At 41.7% G+C, this 19,345-nt stretch overlaps 2 protein-coding genes across 3 annotated transcripts; both read right to left on the reverse strand.

Moving 5' to 3' along the window:
- Window positions 1-927: 927 nt before the first annotated feature.
- On the reverse strand, window positions 928-12,597 carry dis3l (DIS3 like exosome 3'-5' exoribonuclease). Of its 2 annotated transcripts, XM_027137159.2 has the most exons (17): window positions 12,385-12,597; window positions 7,214-7,367; window positions 6,942-7,070; window positions 6,732-6,867; window positions 6,457-6,624; window positions 6,255-6,333; window positions 5,997-6,173; window positions 5,688-5,857; window positions 5,408-5,569; window positions 4,951-5,201; window positions 4,616-4,708; window positions 3,704-4,228; window positions 3,471-3,625; window positions 2,490-2,662; window positions 2,151-2,296; window positions 1,746-1,917; window positions 928-1,585 (listed from the first exon to the last, which is right to left on the reverse strand). In XM_027137159.2, exons 1-17 carry the CDS (start codon window positions 12,512-12,514, stop codon window positions 1,256-1,258), a joined length of 3,150 nt encoding a protein of 1,049 aa, XP_026992960.2. In that variant the 5' UTR covers window positions 12,515-12,597; the 3' UTR covers window positions 928-1,255. The 2 variants fall into 2 exon arrangements, with proteins under 2 accessions (XP_026992960.2, XP_047675459.1); XM_047819503.1 differs by lacking the exon at window positions 12,385-12,597 and having other exon boundaries at window positions 7,197-7,329.
- A 1,578-nt stretch (window positions 12,598-14,175) lies between these two features.
- muc15 (mucin 15, cell surface associated) lies at window positions 14,176-18,171 on the reverse strand. The gene is made up of 4 exons (XM_027136937.2): window positions 17,991-18,171; window positions 16,187-16,988; window positions 15,251-15,421; window positions 14,176-14,693 (listed from the first exon to the last, which is right to left on the reverse strand). The coding sequence occupies exons 1-4, from the start codon at window positions 17,994-17,996 to the stop codon at window positions 14,572-14,574; spliced, it is 1,101 nt and encodes a 366-aa protein (XP_026992738.1). The 5' UTR covers window positions 17,997-18,171; the 3' UTR covers window positions 14,176-14,571.
- Between the last annotated feature and the right edge of the window lie 1,174 nt (window positions 18,172-19,345).

The following is a 19,345-nucleotide window of genomic DNA, read 5'->3' on the forward strand; positions in this document are numbered from 1 at the left end:
GTTGTTCCTGTCAGTGCATTCAAAGTAGTCCTGAAGAGCAGAGGTGGCTACTGCTGGCCAGGTTTTCACCTGCTTCAGAACCAGTTTAGAGCGTCTGATGAGTGGTCTGTATGCTGGAATTAGCAAAACAGAGATGTGGTCTGGAGAGAGCCGGCTAGGGTTTGATTTTAACCTAGCACAGACGCCCGTCCACTTACCGCGCTTCTGCTTCCTCGGGCACCGTTTTCGGTGTCCCCTTTCCTGGTCCCCGGTATCACTAGAGGTCTTTTCTTAGCAGCAAGCAAAGGTCACGAAGCCTTTCCAACGCATCATCGTGCAGGCTGGTTGTTGCACGATTTCTGTATTGTATTAATTTCTGGCGTTAGTGCGGATTTACATTCCACTCAGAAAAGGAGCCACACCTGAATCGTGTTTAAGCATTTCATCTTGGCTTTCAATAGACTCACATGTGATTGTGCTTGGATGAAAACCTGCATCCACACAGGCCCAATGCATATAAGTCTGGACACCCCTGATGTAGTCTGTCCCAGGAACACAGGGAGTGAGGTAGGAATACACACCAGAACATCACAAGGCACCATGGAGAACCTCATAGAACCGAGAGGAACCCATACGGTCATGGGGAGAAAAAACAAAACTAACCGTGTTCAAGATTGGATCAGGGACATTGTAGCGTTAACACTTTAAAGCTACACACTTTAAAAGTTGTTACTCAACAACTTAGATTCTAACTTAGTTACAAAATCTAACATGGCGCTACATATTAATAACACCTAGTTTTTTTACACGTGTAAGCACTTCTGTTATCCAGCCCAGTCCTCAAGGTAGGGAGACTTCTTTTAACCCTACAGGCACATTGCTGTTCACAAGTCCTAGACTGAAATAAGATGTATTTTTGTGTCAAAAAATTATAGTTAACACAACAGGTCACTTTAAAAATGCTTACAAAAATATTTTAATAAAAACACAGCAATTAGACATTTCAAAATAACTAAATATACAAGTTATACATTTGTGTACAAAATATATACTAAAATATATACTGAACAAAGCACCACAGCCAAACCATAGTGTTAGTTTGTTAATCAGTGCAACACTAAAATCAGTAAAATAGATTTAAACAATTAAGGGCCAATCTAAATCTTTGGCCAAAATGCTCCAGTGCTACCGCATAATCTAAACTAGAATAATTAAAAATAATGTTTCATAATATATAAGCAATAAAATTAATTTTCTCAGTAAACCTAAGTGAGATTCAGCATGTTGGTACTTCAGTGTTTTGTATTTGAGAGAGAGCTGTATCAAACAGGGCAAGCTCACTGATCTCCTGCAGGATAGAGTAGAGATTCGGCCATTTACTCTGTCTGAACTCCCTTTCCTCTTTGCTCAGTCTTGGCTTCCTCGTCTTCTCCACTTCTGCCTGAAGAGACGCCTCTTCCCTACGCACCACCTCCTCAATCAGCTCAGACTGGGCTCGGCCGCTCGGCCGGGACTCGGCCGCGGCGGTCTGATGTGGCTTGTTACTAAGGAGTTCCAGATGCAAGTTGTCAGAATGGCAACGGGAAGTTTCCACAGAGATACGCACCTGAAGAGCACAGGAAAAAAATAGAAGGTTGTGGATTATCAAAAGCCTTCATGAGGACTAGAATTCCATACATGTTTACATGTATAGTATATTAAAGTATTGAAATGCATTACTCTACATATACAGTTTTACATTTAGAGGTACAGGAGTGTGTACTCACTGTGACATGGTTGAATAGATAAAAGGTGTTTGTCCCTGTGCTGGTGCAGGAGCTGATCCGGTCTGAATACCTCTGCAGTGTCCCCACCTGCCACACACACACACCATCCTCCCCCACACTCACCACCTGATTCTCCCGATTCTTCAGGTACACCGCACCTCTCAAACCATACCTACAAGCACACACATACATAGAGAGCACATTGTAAAAAGTGTCTTTCTTTCTATTATACTAAGTTTCTGTGATGGTTTATTGGGAAACTAGAGTAAAATCTGCAGCAAATTGAATATGTGGACAACGCGATCCACTGTGGCGACTCTGAACAGTGAGCGGCCGAAAGACCAACAACAACACCAGAAACTAAACAAAACTTTTGTTTCTCCAGAAAGTTGATCTGCAGCTTACCGTGGTAAAAAGACCAACACGCCATTGGCCCTGATGGAGTAGATAATGGCGTCAGCCACGCAGCGCTCATCAGTGAGAGGGTCCTTATCACGGAAGTAGAGGCATTGGAAAAGCTCTGTGGACTGCTTCTGAACATGCTGAGCTGCCTGCAGGATGCAAAGAAATCTGCTGTCACTCAGTGTTATAACTAATAATTAGCTAATATGTTAATCGGCTAGACACACCGGATATTACCTATTTAATAGACAGGAAAAAAAGATAATAAAAGTGATTATATAAGGACTTATATGGACTTATATAAGGATCTGAAACAGTACATTTCTCTATCTAAATATTTACTCTGTTTTTATTGTTGATATGATGAGCCAGTTCCTCCAGTTCCTTGTTGCTAGCCAAGTTCTTGCACTCCTCTCTCTCTGATTGGACAGCAGCCATGAGAAGACGATGCACTATGATGTCAGCATACCGCCTGATTGGAGAGGTAAAATGGGTGTACCGATCCAGAGCAAGACCTGCCAGTAGGAAACAAACAAAGCAATTGAGAATCAGATGTTTCGCTCTGTGTTTAGTTTATGTCAACAGATGGATTCCATTCCTGGACAGGGACTGATTTACAATAGAATCCAAACATGGGATCCAAACATTCACTGCCAAGGAGTGTTTTTCATTTCAAAAATAAAACTAAGACATTTTTTTAAAGATGAAAGACTTTATGCTTTCAGTTATTTTAAAACATTTAAAATGCCTACCTGTACAAGCCATTTGCTTTATGTTCATGTAATACATTTCATTCAAATGGTAACACACATTTATTGCACACAAAACCTTTTGAGTAATAAATATAATAGACAAATATGTAATTCACAAATAATTGTTATTCTGTACTATAAATTATTATACTTGTTTTTGTAGCAGCTTTTTTTCAATACCTAAGTTGTGGTTTTCTGTTTAAAATATATTACATGCCTTTAGTAATCGTAGAGAAATTTTAAAGATATCCTAAAAAACTTGCAATACTGACACTCATTGATCAAGATTGAATTAAGTAGAAATCAGCTCTGGTACATGACCGCTCAGCTCCACCCCTTTTCCATCAAGACAAGTGACAAAGATTACATAGTTTGAACAGATGACGCAGAGTGAGTCGGTGATGGAAAGAAGTAAGTTTGTTAAATGTTCTAATTACAACTGCAATTTAACCTTCAGATATCAGCGAGTGCTAAAGATTGTAGACCACTCCCTTAGTAGGTGGGTGAAACCTGACCTTTACTTCATCAACTATCAGTTCATAAATACTAGAAGAGAATGTTTGAGGTGTACCGTAGTGATAGTACTGATCCTCAGGGCAGGCTCCAGTAGAGAAGTACACAGCATTAGACATGGCCTGGGTGGCCATCATCCTCAGCAGCCGATTTATCAGAGGGTCCTTTGGATCCACTGCCTGGTCCAAAGAATCAGCCAGAGCCTTGTTCGACCTAAATACAAACATGCAGCAGGAATGTTAATAACACTCTCTAGTTGCTTTATGCAATTTGTTATGATAAATTCTCTACCTCGTATCAATGACAAAGCCATGACATTTAGCACTGTCAATCAGCTGGTTGAAGAACTCCTGTCTGGGTGGTGGATGACGCCTCAGCAGCGCCTGGTGCGGGAAACATTCCTGGATCTTAAGTGCCACCCAGTGATTGGCATAGATCATGCACTCTGCCACAGTCTCATGCACCTCCAGAGGTTGCTTGGGCACCAGAGCAGCAATGTTTTTGTCCTTATCTAGCTGTGCCCTGACTTCAACACCCTCCAGCTCCAAAGCACCACCTTTATCCCTCTGTGAACGCAGATGCCTGGCTACACGAGTCAGCTGCTCCAGGGCCTGCAGGAGCTCAGCCAGTTTCTTGTCCTGTACAGAGCTCTCAAGATGGGCCAGCTCAGGCACCTCCACATCTTCTCCATACAACAGGCTCTGGGCCTGCTCATAATGCAGCTGGTAAGAGGATCTGATGAGCGTTCGGCCGTACCACACGCTACACACTGCCAGAGACTTAGCATCCAGTTCCCACATAACACTCATGGCATATCTATAGGATTACATTAGAGGGTTTAATATACTTTAGTAATCACCATATATTAACTGGATATACTTTAATAATTCCTGAATTTGTTGGTTTTGTTTACAGTAGTGATTCTGCCAGTCTTGAGATCTAAATGAACAGATCCTGACTACCACTGCCTCTGATATTTATTCTATAGGATTGCTATAAATAAATAGCAATTTAATACATTAATACAACTTTCATTTTTATAGTTGTAGTGAATGGAAATTAGATTAATGAAATATTAAAGAATTCCTTTGATGTTCGCCCCTAAATTTCAAGCCCATGTCCAAAAGTCTCAGAGCCTAAATTCATCATTCCTTGATGGACCAAAAAAATGTCTTAATGCTGAAGGTGTAATGTCTGACTCACCTGTCCACTCCCCCAAGCAGTGAGCACAGGTCAGCACTCAACACCGCCGGCAGCATGTCATACCTTCGGTCAGCCAAGTAATATGTTGTGGCTCTAAATGGACACGGAACATGGAATTAAAAATGGTCTAATATCTGATCAAAAATGTACTTATTTATGCTTCCTTTTAGGAAGAGAACCAGTTCAACATAACCAGTGACATCACACTGTTCAATACAAATGAATGCTATGTTTAGCTAAAGCCCCCAAGAAATAGGTTTGGGGCAGCTATGGGATATTAGCTAGATTACTTTATTTGAGATGTAAGAATTATCACAAATTTATAATCCGTTTACCTGCAGCGAGCCTCCAAATCAGTGAGCGAACCCTCTTTCACGAAGTGTGTAACATCTGCAATGTGGACCCCCAGTTCCAGGCGTTTTCCTCCAGGCAGGGTTCGCACTGACAACGTGTCATCCACGTCCTCACAGCCCAGTGGGTCAATACTGAAGACCAGGTGCGTGTCACGCAGGTCCTTCCGAGAGTCCATCTCAGTCTGGTCCATCTGCCATGGTTGCTCCTTCGAGTTTACAGGCATCTCTCGCAACTGGAACAATACAGGTACATGTAAGATATCATTTAAAATAAAAAATAATGAACTAATAAAGCTTAAGGAGAATGCTCAAGTATAGGAAAATCATTGCTGCGTCTATACTAAAAACAGTACATATATTGCTAATAACCAAAGAAATAATCAGTCAATAATCAATCAATCAAATCACTTAGTCTTTTAACAATCTTTGTGCTGCTCACCTGGGCTTCAGAGAATGGAGGCACATGGATACAGTTCTCCACAAGTATGGTCTGAATTTCAGTCTCCAACTCACCGGCCTTGCCCAGGACTCTCACGCTGTGACCGTTGGGGTAGAGTGAAGTGCTCTCCCATGAGTCCACTCTCACAATCACCCTATGGTCCTTTAAACAAAACATTCAATCGCCTTAGTATCACACGTTACCATCTTTGCTTCTGTTCACACTACAAACCAAATTCCAACTACTCTCATCTGAATAAAGCAACAAATTAGAGACTCGCCTGTAGTGCTTCAGCCTGCTGGGTGCTGATCCGTATCTTTGGGATCCGCCAGTCCCAGGGAATGACCAGAATCTTCTTGGAATTTCGGGACTGAGATTGGAGCTCCTCTCGAGGAGGAAACGTTACAACATAGTCCCTCCAGTTTCTCTGTATGATACCTACAACTCTGCCTAAAGAAGAAAAGAAAAAGTTTGAGGAGAGAAACCCTAATCATTACTGAAAAAGTTATTAGTACTAGTTGTTCGGAAGGTTTTCCACTTAATATTGCTTGTCATTCTACCAACTAGATGTGCAGGTTTCTGTTATTACCTGTTGGCATAGGCTGACTCTGACTGTCCTCCCCTTTCTCCTCTCCTCGTCCCTCTGTTAAAGCAGTACTCCAACCCTTCCACTCACCACGTGGCAACAATTCCACAGCAACCACATCGCTGTGTATTGCCCGATTACGATGCTTCATTCCACTGATCAGAACATCACTGTTAAGCTCTGGGGACACATGCCAAAGCACGAAAATAATAAGCCTGCCAAGTTCAGCTAAAAGTGGTCAAAGTTCTTGGGTTTAGCTACCTGAATTCTTGCTTTCAGAGCCCTGCAAACGGACAAAGGCCTCATGCTGTGATCGGTGCTTGTTCACATTCAGTATGCCCTTGAGACCAGAAAGAGAGGGATGAACCGGAATCAGTGGTAAATTTATAACAACAAAACAAAACAGTCCTCTTCCTTCATTAACTCTGTGCAAGCAGCATTGAATGGGACAACAGGTTCTCACCTGAATGTATCTGCCAGATTTAATCCCTGCCTCCAGAACCTCTGCAGGTAAATGCTCAGTGTACTCCTTCTCTGTGCCTTCACTCTCTCTTTCTTGTAGACTCTGAGCAATGGAGGCATAGAGCTCTTGAGCTGCATGCAGGTCTGGCCAGAAACTTTGCAGATATTCCTGAAAGAAAAAAAAAAAAAAACAGCACATGGACAAGACGAATTAGTGTCAATTACTAATTCAAATTATTTTACAAATATGTTCATTTTAAAATATATTCATCAAACCTGAGTTGAGATGACATAAACACCACTGTTCTGGCTGCCAAATTCTTTAATGGCATCCTGGTCTTCTGTGATCATAACAACTGACATCAGACCAGCCAAATGGTTATAATACCAGACTGCTGCATGATACACACATCTGCAACCAGCACAAAAGCTTGAGATCAGTGAACAGGTCATCAGAAAAGCTTACAACACAACAACACGTCTTACCGTGTTTGCCATTTCTCTTGTGCTTCTCCTTTTTCCCGGGCACAGTACGAAAACTGCTGAAACTCGTTGGCAAACAGAACACAGTCATACCGAGGGTCCTTAAGAAGACCACGCAGCCTGTTATAGTGCCTGTACAACAACAGATGACAGCAGAAAATCATCTACATGCTTTTTCTGTACAAATGAAACATACCGTGTAATTGGGTGACCTACATATAAGAGAGAATACAATTTAAAACTTGTACAAACACATACAGTGTTTAGTGATGTACCTGCGCCCACGTGTGCTTTGTAAAGCCTGGCATGCTGTCTGTGTAAACACGACCCCACGAAACTCCCTGAACTCCAGAACCTCCAGGAAGTCTCTCACCACTCCAGCATCCGGCACCACATAATGAGTCACATCTCTGGACAACAGCTTGCCACCTGTATAAATAATGGCAGTGTTTAGCTTTAGTACAAGTAATATAAAATATCAATACTGTGTAAAATATCAATACAATCCTCCTACATCTCACAAACATGGCAGTTAAAGAAAAATGATAAACTGCCCCTAAATCTAAATGTGTGTGCATGCAGCACTGCGATAGACTGACATCCCAGCCAGCGTGTGTTACCGCCTCGTGACCTGACCAGGATAAAGAGGCTAATTTGAAGATGTGCTTTCTTCTACACACACACACACACACACACACACACACACACACACACACAGGGGAAAGCACACTGAATCAAACAAGAGACAGTGATCATGCATTATAAGTGATATGCCTGAAATTGAAAAAGCATATTTCACACAAATAATAATGAAAGCGGCAAAATATGACACAGAATTTCGGAATACACTACAGCTTTAATGCCATAAACCTAATAGAGTATATTCTGATTTAATTATTCATTATTTTTTTTACTTTGTATTGAATTAACCCACATTATCAAGTGACCTTAAATTATTATTTCTGTAATTAAACAGTACTCAAAGATAGCCTCGAAGACAAACAGACAGTCTCACAGACAGTCTCACAGACAGTCAGTCTCAGACAGACAGACAGACAGACAGTCAGTCTCAGACAGACAGACAGTCAGTCTCACAGTCAGTCTCAGACAGACAGACAGACAGTGTCACAGTCAGTCTCAGACAGACAGACAGACAGTCAGACTCACAGTCAGTCTCAGACAGACAGACAGACAGACAGTCAGTCTCAGACAGACAGACAGACAGACAGTCAGTCTCAGACAGACAGACAGTCAGTCTCAGACAGACAGACAGACAGTCTCAGACAGACAGACAGACAGACAGTCAGTCTCAGACAGACAGACAGTCTCAGACAGACAGACAGTCAGTCTCAGACAGACAGACAGTCGGTCTCAGACAGACAGACAGTCAGTCTCAGACAGACAGACAGACAGACAGTCAGTCTCAGACAGACAGACAGTCTCAGACAGACAGACAGTCGGTCTCAGACAGACAGACGGTCTCAGACAGACAGACAGTCGGTCTCAGACAGACATTCGGTCTCAGACAGACAGACAGTCAGTCTCAGACAGACAGACAGTCAGTCTCAGACAGACAGACAGTCAGTCTCAGACAGACAGACAGTCTCAGACAGACAGACAGTCAGTCTCAGACAGACAGACAGACAGTCAGTCTCAGACAGACAGACAGACAGTCAGTCTCAGACAGACAGACAGACAGTCAGTCTCAGACAGACAGACAGACAGTCAGTCTCAGACAGACAGACAGACAGTCAGTCTCAGACAGACAGACAGACAGTCAGTCTCAGACAGACAGACAGACAGTCAGTCTCAGACAGACAGACAGACAGTCAGTCTCAGACAGACAGACAGACAGTCAGTCTCAGACAGACAGACAGACAGTCAGTCTCAGACAGACAGACAGACAGTCAGTCTCAGAAAAACAGACAGACAGACAGTCTCAGACAGACAGACAGACAGTCAGTCTCAGACAGACAGACAGACAGTCAGTCTCAGACAGACAGACAGACAGTCAGTCTCAGACAGACAGACAGACAGTCAGTCTCAGACAGACAGACAGACAGTCAGTCTCAGACAGACAGACAGACAGTCAGTCTCAGACAGACAGACAGACAGTCAGTCTCAGACAGACAGACAGACAGTCAGTCTCAGACAGACAGACAGACAGTCAGTCTCAGACAGACAGACAGTCAGTCTCAGACAGACAGACAGACAGTCAGTCTCAGACAGACAGACAGACAGACAGTCTCAGACAGACAGACAGACAGACAGTCTCAGACAGACAGACAGACAGACAGACAGTCTCAGACAGACAGACAGACAGTCAGTCTCAGACAGACAGACAGACAGTCAGTCTCAGACAGACAGACAGACAGTCTCAGACAGACAGACTGACCGACGGTCAGTCTCACAGACAGACTGACCGACGGTCAGTCTCACAGACAGACTGACCGACGGTCAGTCTCACAGACAGACTGACCGACGGTCAGTCTCACAGACAGACTGACCGACGGTCAGTCTCACAGACAGACAGTCTCACAGACAGACTGACCGACGGTCAGTCTCACAGACAGACTGACCGACGGTCAGTCTCACAGACAGACTGACCGACGGTCAGTCTCACAGACAGACTGACCGACGGTCAGTCTCACAGACAGACTGACCGACGGTCAGTCTCACAGACAGACAGACAGTCAGTCTCACAGACAGACAGACAGACAGACAGACAGACAGACAGACAGACATTCTTACAGACAGGCAGACAGACAGACAGTCATCCTTACAGACAGACAGACAGTCAGTCTCACAGACAGACAGTCATTCTTACAGACAGACAGACAGACAGACAGACAGTAATTCTTACAGACAGACAGACAGTCAGTCTCACAGACAGACAGTCATTCTTACAGACAGACAGACAGACAGACAGTCTCACAGACAGACAGACAGACAGACAGTCATTCTTACAGACAGACAGACAGACAGACAGACAGTCAGTCTCACAGACAGAGACAGTCAGTCAGTCAATCTCACACAGACAGACAGTCAGTCTCACAGACAGACAGACAGACAGACAGTCAGTCTCACAGACAGACAGTCAGTCTCACAGACAGACAGGCAAACAGTCAGTCTCACAGAGACAGACAGACAGACAGACAGACAGACAGACAGTCAGTCATTCTTACAGACAGACAGTCAGTCTCACAGACAGACAGACAGACAGACTGACTGACGGTCAGTCTCACAGACAGACTGACTGACGGTCAGTCTCACAGACAGACTGACTGACGGTCAGTCTCACAGACAGACAGTCAGTCGGTCAGTCTCACAGACAGACAGTCAGTCGGTCAGTCTCACAGACAGACAGTCAGTCGGTCAGTCTCACAGACAGACAGTCAGTCGGTCAGTCTCACAGACAGACAGTCAGTCGGTCAGTCTCACAGACAGACTGACCGACGGTCAGTCTCACAGACAGACTGACCGACGGTCAGTCTCACAGACAGACTGACCGACGGTCAGTCTCACAGACAGACTGACCGACGGTCAGTCTCACAGACAGACTGACCGACGGTCAGTCTCACAGACAGACTGACCGACGGTCAGTCTCACAGACAGACTGACCGACGGTCAGTCTCACAGACAGACTGCCCGACGGTCAGTCTCACAGACAGACTGACCGACGGTCAGTCTCACAGACAGACTGCCCGACGGTCAGTCTCACAGACAGACTGACCGACGGTCAGTCTCACAGACAGACTGACCGACGGTCAGTCTCACAGACAGACTGACCGACGGTCAGTCTCACAGACAGACTGACCGACGGTCAGTCTCACAGACAGACTGACCGACGGTCAGTCTCACAGACAGACAGACCGACGGTCAGTCTCACAGACAGACTGACCGACGGTCAGTCTCACAGACAGACAGTCAGTCGGTCAGTCTCACAGACAGACAGTCAGTCGGTCAGTCTCACAGACAGACAGTCAGTCGGTCAGTCTCACAGACAGACAGTCAGTCGGTCAGTCTCACAGACAGACAGTCAGTCGGTCAGTCTCACAGACAGACAGACAGTCGGTCAGTCTCACAGACAGACAGTCAGTCGGTCAGTCTCACAGACAGACAGACGGTCAGTCTCACAGACAGACAGACGGTCAGTCTCACAGACAGACAGACTGACTGACAGTCAGTCTCACAGACAGACAGACTGACTGACAGTCAGTCTCACAGACAGACAGTCAGTCGGTCAGTCTCACAGACAGACAGTCAGTCGGTCAGTCTCACAGACAGACAGTCAGTCGGTCAGTCTCACAGACAGACAGTCAGTCGGTCAGTCTCACAGACAGACAGACAGTCGGTCAGTCTCACAGACAGACAGTCAGTCGGTCAGTCTCACAGACAGACAGACGGTCAGTCTCACAGACAGACAGACGGTCAGTCTCACAGACAGACAGACGGTCAGTCTCACAGACAGACAGACGGTCAGTCTCACAGACAGACAGACGGTCAGTCTCACAGACAGACAGACGGTCAGTCTCACAGACAGACAGACGGTCAGTCTCACAGACAGACTGACTGACGGTCAGTCTCACAGACAGACAGACTGACGGTCAGTCTCACAGACAGACAGACTGACTGACGGTCAGTCTCACAGACAGACAGACTGACTGACAGTCAGTCTCACAGACAGACAGACTGACTGACAGTCAGTCTCACAGACAGACAGACTGACTGACAGTCAGTCTCACAGACAGACAGACTGACTGACAGTCAGTCTCACAGACAGACAGACTGACTGACAGTCAGTCTCACAGACAGACAGACTGACTGACAGTCAGTCTCACAGACAGACAGACTGACTGACAGTCAGTCTCACAGACAGACTGTCAGTCAGTCAGTCGCACAGACAGACAGTCAGTCAGTCGCACAGACAGACAGTCAGTCAGTCGCACAGACAGACAGTCAGTCAGTCGCACAGACAGACAGTCAGTCAGTCAGTCGCACAGACAGTCAGTCAGTCGCACAGACAGACAGTCAGTCAGTCGCACAGACAGACAGTCAGTCAGTCGCACAGACAGACAGTCAGTCAGTCGCACAGACAGACAGTCAGTCAGTCGCACAGACAGTCAGTCAGTCAGTCGCACAGTCAGTCAGTCGCACAGACAGACAGACAGACAGACAGTTATTTTTATCCATAAGGTAATAAGGCATACAATAAATGCTACGAAAAAATAAAAGTAATAAATTTCAAATTATAAAAGACAGACCTATGTATTTTAACATTCACTATAGAAATAGCACATGTCCGCTTTTAAACAGACAAGAAGACGTTATATGTATCGTTTACGGCTGTGCAATAGCAGATAAAGTTTGTTATCAAATCTTAGTGTTACAGTATTGCCCATCAGCCCTGTTAGTCGTTAGCTGTTAGCCGTTATCTGTACTCCACCTTTCGGACATTGTGCCTGACACAGCGCGCTTCCACACGGGACCTGTTCCCTCAGATAGTGCTCTCGGACAACACGAACTTTTCTTCCCCGGGAGCTCTTTAAATGTAAGATTCTTTCTGTTTTAATCATTTCCGAAGTTCAGTTCATTCCCGCGCACGGAATAATCAACAACAACTAATAACAACTCGCTTCTTCAGTAGGTTATAAAAGCAGGCCTCGGATTACAGACATCGCCCCCTGTCGATGTGGAGGAAGAATATACACAAGAAAAAGAATCTGGATCAATATCACAGAGCTTTATTGCCAAGTACGCTTCCAGTACACAGAGACAACAAGAACACACAGACAATACAAAATATAATACACATATGCAAAAATAATAGTAATAATAATTTGTATGTACATTTGTGCTATAGATGATAGAATGGAATAGAATAGAATGGGATGCAGGGATGTAGGATGGAAGTGATAAATAAATGTAAGGTGATTTTATTGCACATTGTTCTTGCTTAATGGAGGGAACATTTAACTGACCATGAGGTATATTGCCTGGGGGAAAAAACTGTTCTGGTTGTGCTGGTATTTGGGGCTCTGTAGCGCCGGGCAGATTTTATAGCTGAGCCAAACGAGACAATTATTAATGTGAACAGAACCGAAAATACGGGCAATTTGAACGTGTGATTATATATACAGGGGCCCACAGTGGTTTAGTGTTTAAGAAATTTGAGGTTCGATTCCCACCTCCACCTTGTGTGTATGGAGTTTGCATCTTTCTGTGCTTCAAGGGTTTATCTGGTTTCCCAGTCCATTGACACAATCTCTAAACTGCCCAGTGTGTATTTGTGTGTGTGTGTGTGTGTGTGTGTGTGTGTGTGTGTGTGTGTGTGTGTGTGTGTGTGTGTGTGTGTGTGTGTGTGTGTGTGTGTGTGTGTGATGGTGCCCCATGTTCCAATTTCCCCAAATACTATGTGGCACTGAGTAAGAAAGGTTGTACAGAAAATGGATGGATGTGACAAATGTAGAAATCATTTAGAATACATGTAGAAAATCCACATAATGAACATGTCACATCCATCCATTTTCTGTCCATCTTAGATTCCTTTCTAAGTTGCACTAACCTCAACACCACTGATCACTTTTGTGATGAATCAGAACACTGATTGCACTCTACGGTAGATTCAACAGTTTAGATTTCCTTAAGGGTTTAGCTAAGGTTTATTAATGAGTCATTTATTATTGCATAGCACAGGGACATGGTAGTTTAGTGGTTAATGTGTTGGACTACTGATCAGAAAGTCATGAGTTCAAATACCAGGGCCACCGAGCTGTCCTGGGCTCCTGAGCTGGGCTCTTAACCCTCAATTGCTCAGCTGTATAAATGAGACAAATGTATGTCACTCTGGATAAGGTTGTCTGCCAAATGCCGTAAATGTACAATGGCAATTAAAAATAGCCTACATTACTAGATTGCCATTGTGGTGTGACAAAAAAATAAAATATTTTTTTATGTAGGTCACCCACATTTACAAAAACATCCCATGAGCTGCAATTTATTAGACTCTAGAAACAATAATGACGGCAATAAAATACTTTGTTGTTGATTTTTTATTATAGAAATCTTTCCTATTCGATTCTTGAGGTGATTTTTACAAATGTATAATATATACAGACATGTGTAATCCTTAAATCTTAACATTATTCATATTTATATATATATATATATATATATATATATATATATATATATATATATATATATATATATATATATATTTATATATATATTAGTTTTATAAGTTTTAATTATAACAATATTACAAAGTTGCATATAATACATCATATAGTGGTATAAGCAGGGATACCTCACCAATTTCTATCTTCAATTTCAACTATTTTAATCTTTATTATATAGGATAAAGGCAGTGCATCATCATCCCCATGTATGAAGTAAGACAGCTAATCTATAAATTCAACATTTGTTGATTTGTTCTTTCCAGCAATTTACCTGACCTCTGCCTAAAAGAAGAAAAAAAATACCTTATAAGCTTTGGACCTTAGTTCATCTATGATAAAGTTCTTTTGGCAATTTCCTTCTCTTTGTCTTGATCAGGATCCTTTGCATACATCAGCAAAATACAGAAGAAATTCAATTCATGATAATAGTCTTTTTTGGCATGGAATATTTTTTACTTAGTGTATCCTTGTGGAAAGTTAGTCATTTGAATGTTGTCTCCTTGTAGTCCAGGATTGTAGTATGCAAATCCATCAAATTTCAAATCCAGGGGCTCACTGTTCTCTAGCCTTAGAACTGTAAATAGAAGAAATAAACAAAATAAGTGCAACATAAGTAATTATACAGGAATATAGAAATATCAGTAATCATCACTACAACAAGGTATGATCTGAATCAGGTATGAAGCTTAAAGCAAACTTTTGGACAGTAAAGACCAAGCAAAGAGGACAAAGCAATTAAACAAACAGTACACAGTATTTAATGCGTTTAGTTTGACAGGCATCAGGTCAAACAGTTAATAAGAAATTACTAGATTAAAAACCAGAACGATATCAGTAGAAATGTTTATTCTCTGGTTCTACACTCTTTTGGCCAGACTGTTTAACCATTGTCTGGAAAAAGAGACACGTCTCTTGATTTTGCCTTACATTTTGGATTGTTGTCTGGTTGAAGGACACAAGTTCTTGGAGTAGAATTTACTTCTAATAAAATATAGATTAAAGTGTGTACTATGTTGGTTAGCCTGTATGGGTGTTAATATTAATAATAAGATATTTAATTAAAGCTAAAATTCTGGACCCATTTGTTTCAAAGATCGTAATGAGTGAGCATGATGTATAGTTGGTTGTTACCTGGTTCAGGTGGCGAATCTTCCTCCAGTTTCCTGTGTGAGAATTCTCTGTAGTTCCTTCGTTTCACAATGATAAAGATCACCATGGCAACAATTGCCACTGCAACACCAATACCCAGAATGGCTCCCCATGCCTGAGTTTTGCTTTGCTGTTCATTATCTGCAGCCAGACCTGCAAAATAATTATACGTGAGTAAGTAGATGTTGCATTGTTCAATGAAGCAATGTTATATGTTCTCTAAAACTTGGCCTTTGCAGTAATTGATGGTTTTGGAAAACACCTTGATTCTATCTTTGAGTAGGTATAATAAAGTTAGCTCAGTGGTTAGGTATTCATAGACTAGTGAGTTCCTGATCTGGGGGCACAACCCCTCTCGGGACTTGATGAGGGAACACAGCACTCATTGTGCTTTAAGGTTAGGTGTCAGAAACCAGAGAGCTCGGCCCAGCACAAGAGACAAACCAGCCCTGAAACCGAAGCCTACTCACTGAGCCGGTGGGAGTTGTATAACTGAAATGAGACACTGAAAATGTGGGGCAGCTTGAGGGTGAAAATGAGGAGAGGTGTTGTTTGAATATAGAGGCAATTTTTTGGTACAACCAGAATTTTTGGGCCTTGTTCTCATTTACAAATAAGAAGGAATCATTTCTGTATTCAGCACAAGGAAAATCAAAACCAGAACATTGTGTGTGTGTGTGTGTGTGTGTGTGTGTGTGTGTGTGTGTGTGTGTGTGTGTGTGTGTGTGTGTGTGTGTGTGTGTGTGTGTGTCTACTGAGGGATCAATGAGGGAAAAAAACAATGGTAGATTTCAGGAACAGATTCAATGCACTCAGCCCTTACTGAGGTGTGACCTTGTGGCTTTTGTGCACACACCACCCTCATAAGTAATGCTTGGGATTTAAAGAAGGCTCTGAGCTCATTTTGTAGGTCCTTACCTCTATCCATATTCCCTTTGATATCAAGCGATACCCCAGTTATGTTCATTTCTGTGGTGTATACACTGGTCTGCATGGTAGTCATTGTAGAGACGGTCATATTTGTAGAGGTTGTAGAGACGGTCATATTTGTAGAGGTTGTAGAGACGGTCATATTTGAAGAGGTTGTAGAGACGGTCATATTTGTAGAGGTTGTAGAGACGGTCATATTTGTTACATTCTCACTAGGGGAGTTTGTGTAATTTGAAACTTGTGGTGGACTTGTAGTTGTAAAGTTCTCACTGACTTCTGATGTTGAATGCTGAGTGATATTAAAATCAGCAGTAGAAGTAGCATTTGTAACTGTAATAGCAGTGGTAGAATTCCCAGGACTTGGAGTTGTGGTGTTGGTCTCTGTGAGGTTTACATTGCTGTCATTGGTGGTTGCAGGTTCCAGTGATGGGCTCAGTGTGAAAAGATTGCTCGTGTCATTTTGCAGGCTTGATGAGTTATCGTTGACGTTGACTGTAGTCTGAGGTGATGCGGTTGTATTCGTGTTAACATCATATTGTCCTTTTACTGCAATGTCAGTCTTGTTGTAAGCTTGATATTCATCATCCCCACTAAATGGCATGGAGCCTGACGAAATCCCATTGTCTTCATCATTTACTCTTTTCCAATTATCAGGTATCTCACTGAATAGTAAAGAAGTCGTTTCTTCATTCCCTGGATTAGCAGTTTGAGTGGACACCAGCTGAAGACTCTGGAGTGTCAGCAGTAAAACAAAGGCGGTACCTGAAGGCATCTTGCTTGCATGCTTTCCCTGAGTTAAGAAACAAAAAAGTATGTTATAGGTTTTCATTTGCTAAGTTTCATTTGCAAATGTTTCAAACAGATTTTCCTTCTTTTCCAACTTCATTGTTTTTTTTTTAAGTCAAACACTTTTAAAAAATCAACAACAAAAAAGCAATTATAATAAAATCTAAAGTCTGTTTCAAAATCTAAATTACACACATTACATTACTTCAGTAACACACCCAAGATGAGCATTTAAATCTCTTGAGGCCAATTAAGTAAATTAAGTAAATATTCTTCATTATTTCATCACCTAATTATCCTAGTACACATTGTGCCATATAAAGCATTTCCAGTATGCGATGTTAACTGGATAAAAAGGAGTGACAATAACCCAAGTCACCAAACTGGTTCTAGACTCAGATAAAGTTGTAGCTTGGTTTCTAGTCAGCAGTCAGTCGGCCATGTTGTGAAGCACACAGTTGTCAATCTCTAAATAACCAAGACATTTATTTAAATATATACTTAATGTTTCACATTACCTTAAAGATTTGAGGAGTTTGATACACTAAAACAATAAATGTATGATTTTAGCTTTTGGAGTTTTTTTTAGAGTACTAAATGTTGTTTTTCATGCAAATAGAAGCGGACGTATTCATGGAAAGCATGGAAAGGTAAAATTTAACTAGTTTGAATACATGGAAATCTGCGTGATGTGATGTGACCTTTGCGAAACCATTACTATTTGTGTTACATTAAAAACATAGTATGCTCTAGCTTTTTCAAGCCTTCTCAGAACAATACTAGACACAACAAAAAACAACACACAAATTTATTTACCATGTAGTGTTTTTAAACCTTTTTACATCATTCTATCAAATAAATCACCACTAAGTCATAACTGGATGAACTCTATTAATTTTTGAAGATGTCTATCACCACATTCATGTTCATTACTTTGTTCTATTTCTTTATTTATATTAACTTTTAAAGTCAGAATCCATGTATGTAATAAAGAATGTTGTCCTACCTGCATTTGTCAGTTAGTGAAAATGAGGCAGTTCAAGAAAACCGTAGGTTTGTGTAGGATCTGACGATGAACTGCAAAGGAACGTCAGCTTTCTCTCTCACCTGAGGTTATCCAGGGACTGAATGTACTTGAACCAGTACCTTGTGGCCACACCTCAGTATCAACCCTACCTCATGTAACACGTCACGCTAATACCAAGAGACACAAGGAAGTATTCAAAAGCTCTTATTATTTAGGTCACTAATACACCTGTACTCCATTTACATACGTGTTCTACTGGAAGAACATGTTCAGAGATATTTTGCCATATGCTCCAATAAAAAATTACCCTGTGGGAGGAAGCACCTGCCGAACAGGTCTCTAAAGTATTGTAGCAGTGCTCTGTCTCCATGGCAGCACCCGGAGCAGGAGGATCCTCTTCCCTCCTGTCTATTCTGTATTTCTTATAACAACAGGCGTTATTTTGTACACATATGATGGTGGCGTGCGTCATAAGATAAGGTAGGGCAGTGAGGAACCAAGCCCAGAAAAAACATCCAACCTAAAAACACAATGAAGAGAAACAATGAAACAAGAGTGAAAGACTTTTCTAGAGCTTGAAACGTGTGCTTACTTGAACTAGAAGGTTTGTATTAAAGAGACAAAAGGAATACAACTGATCTATCTGATCTAAAACATGTTGGTTGATATTAATCTCAGATATAAAAGTGAATTATATCACAAAGGTAATAAAAAGACATGTATGTCTTACTAGTGTATATTTTAAATATATACTGTTTTTGTTATATGTTTTGAAAAACAATAATGTGATTAATATAACAGGAATATGAAGTACAGTACAGTAGGATCGAGTACAGATTCATTATACACTCTTAGAAAATGAGTGAAGAGAAAGGAACCCTTAAAGGATCTTAGGCTCTCTAGACTCTTATAGTTGTGGTTATCTAAGAACCTTTAATTATCCCTTAACCATTAATATGTATATTATTATGAACATCATTTAATATTTCACTATTATCATGTATAATATGTATAATATAAAGGACCAAATTAAATATATGAATAATAACTAAAAAAGAAAAAGAAAAACATATATAATTAACTCAGTGTCTGTATAAATATTTAACAGCAAGAAATAGTGATTAACACAATTCATCTTTTTTTATTTCTTTTCTTTATTTAATTTCTTTAAATATGATAAGTGGGGATTAATGAATGGGGCAAAGAATGAACAAGTTATAAAATAACAACTACTTGTTCTCTCAGAGTTCAAACAGCAGAGGGCAGAGTTTACTAATCAAGGGTAAGCAGACTATAGCAATCTAATGATTTGGTTTGAGTCAAAATAAAGGGTC

The sequence above is a fragment of the Tachysurus fulvidraco genome, chromosome 1 (genome assembly GCF_022655615.1).
Source record: "Tachysurus fulvidraco isolate hzauxx_2018 chromosome 1, HZAU_PFXX_2.0, whole genome shotgun sequence".
Classification (NCBI taxonomy): domain Eukaryota; kingdom Metazoa; phylum Chordata; class Actinopteri; order Siluriformes; family Bagridae; genus Tachysurus; species Tachysurus fulvidraco.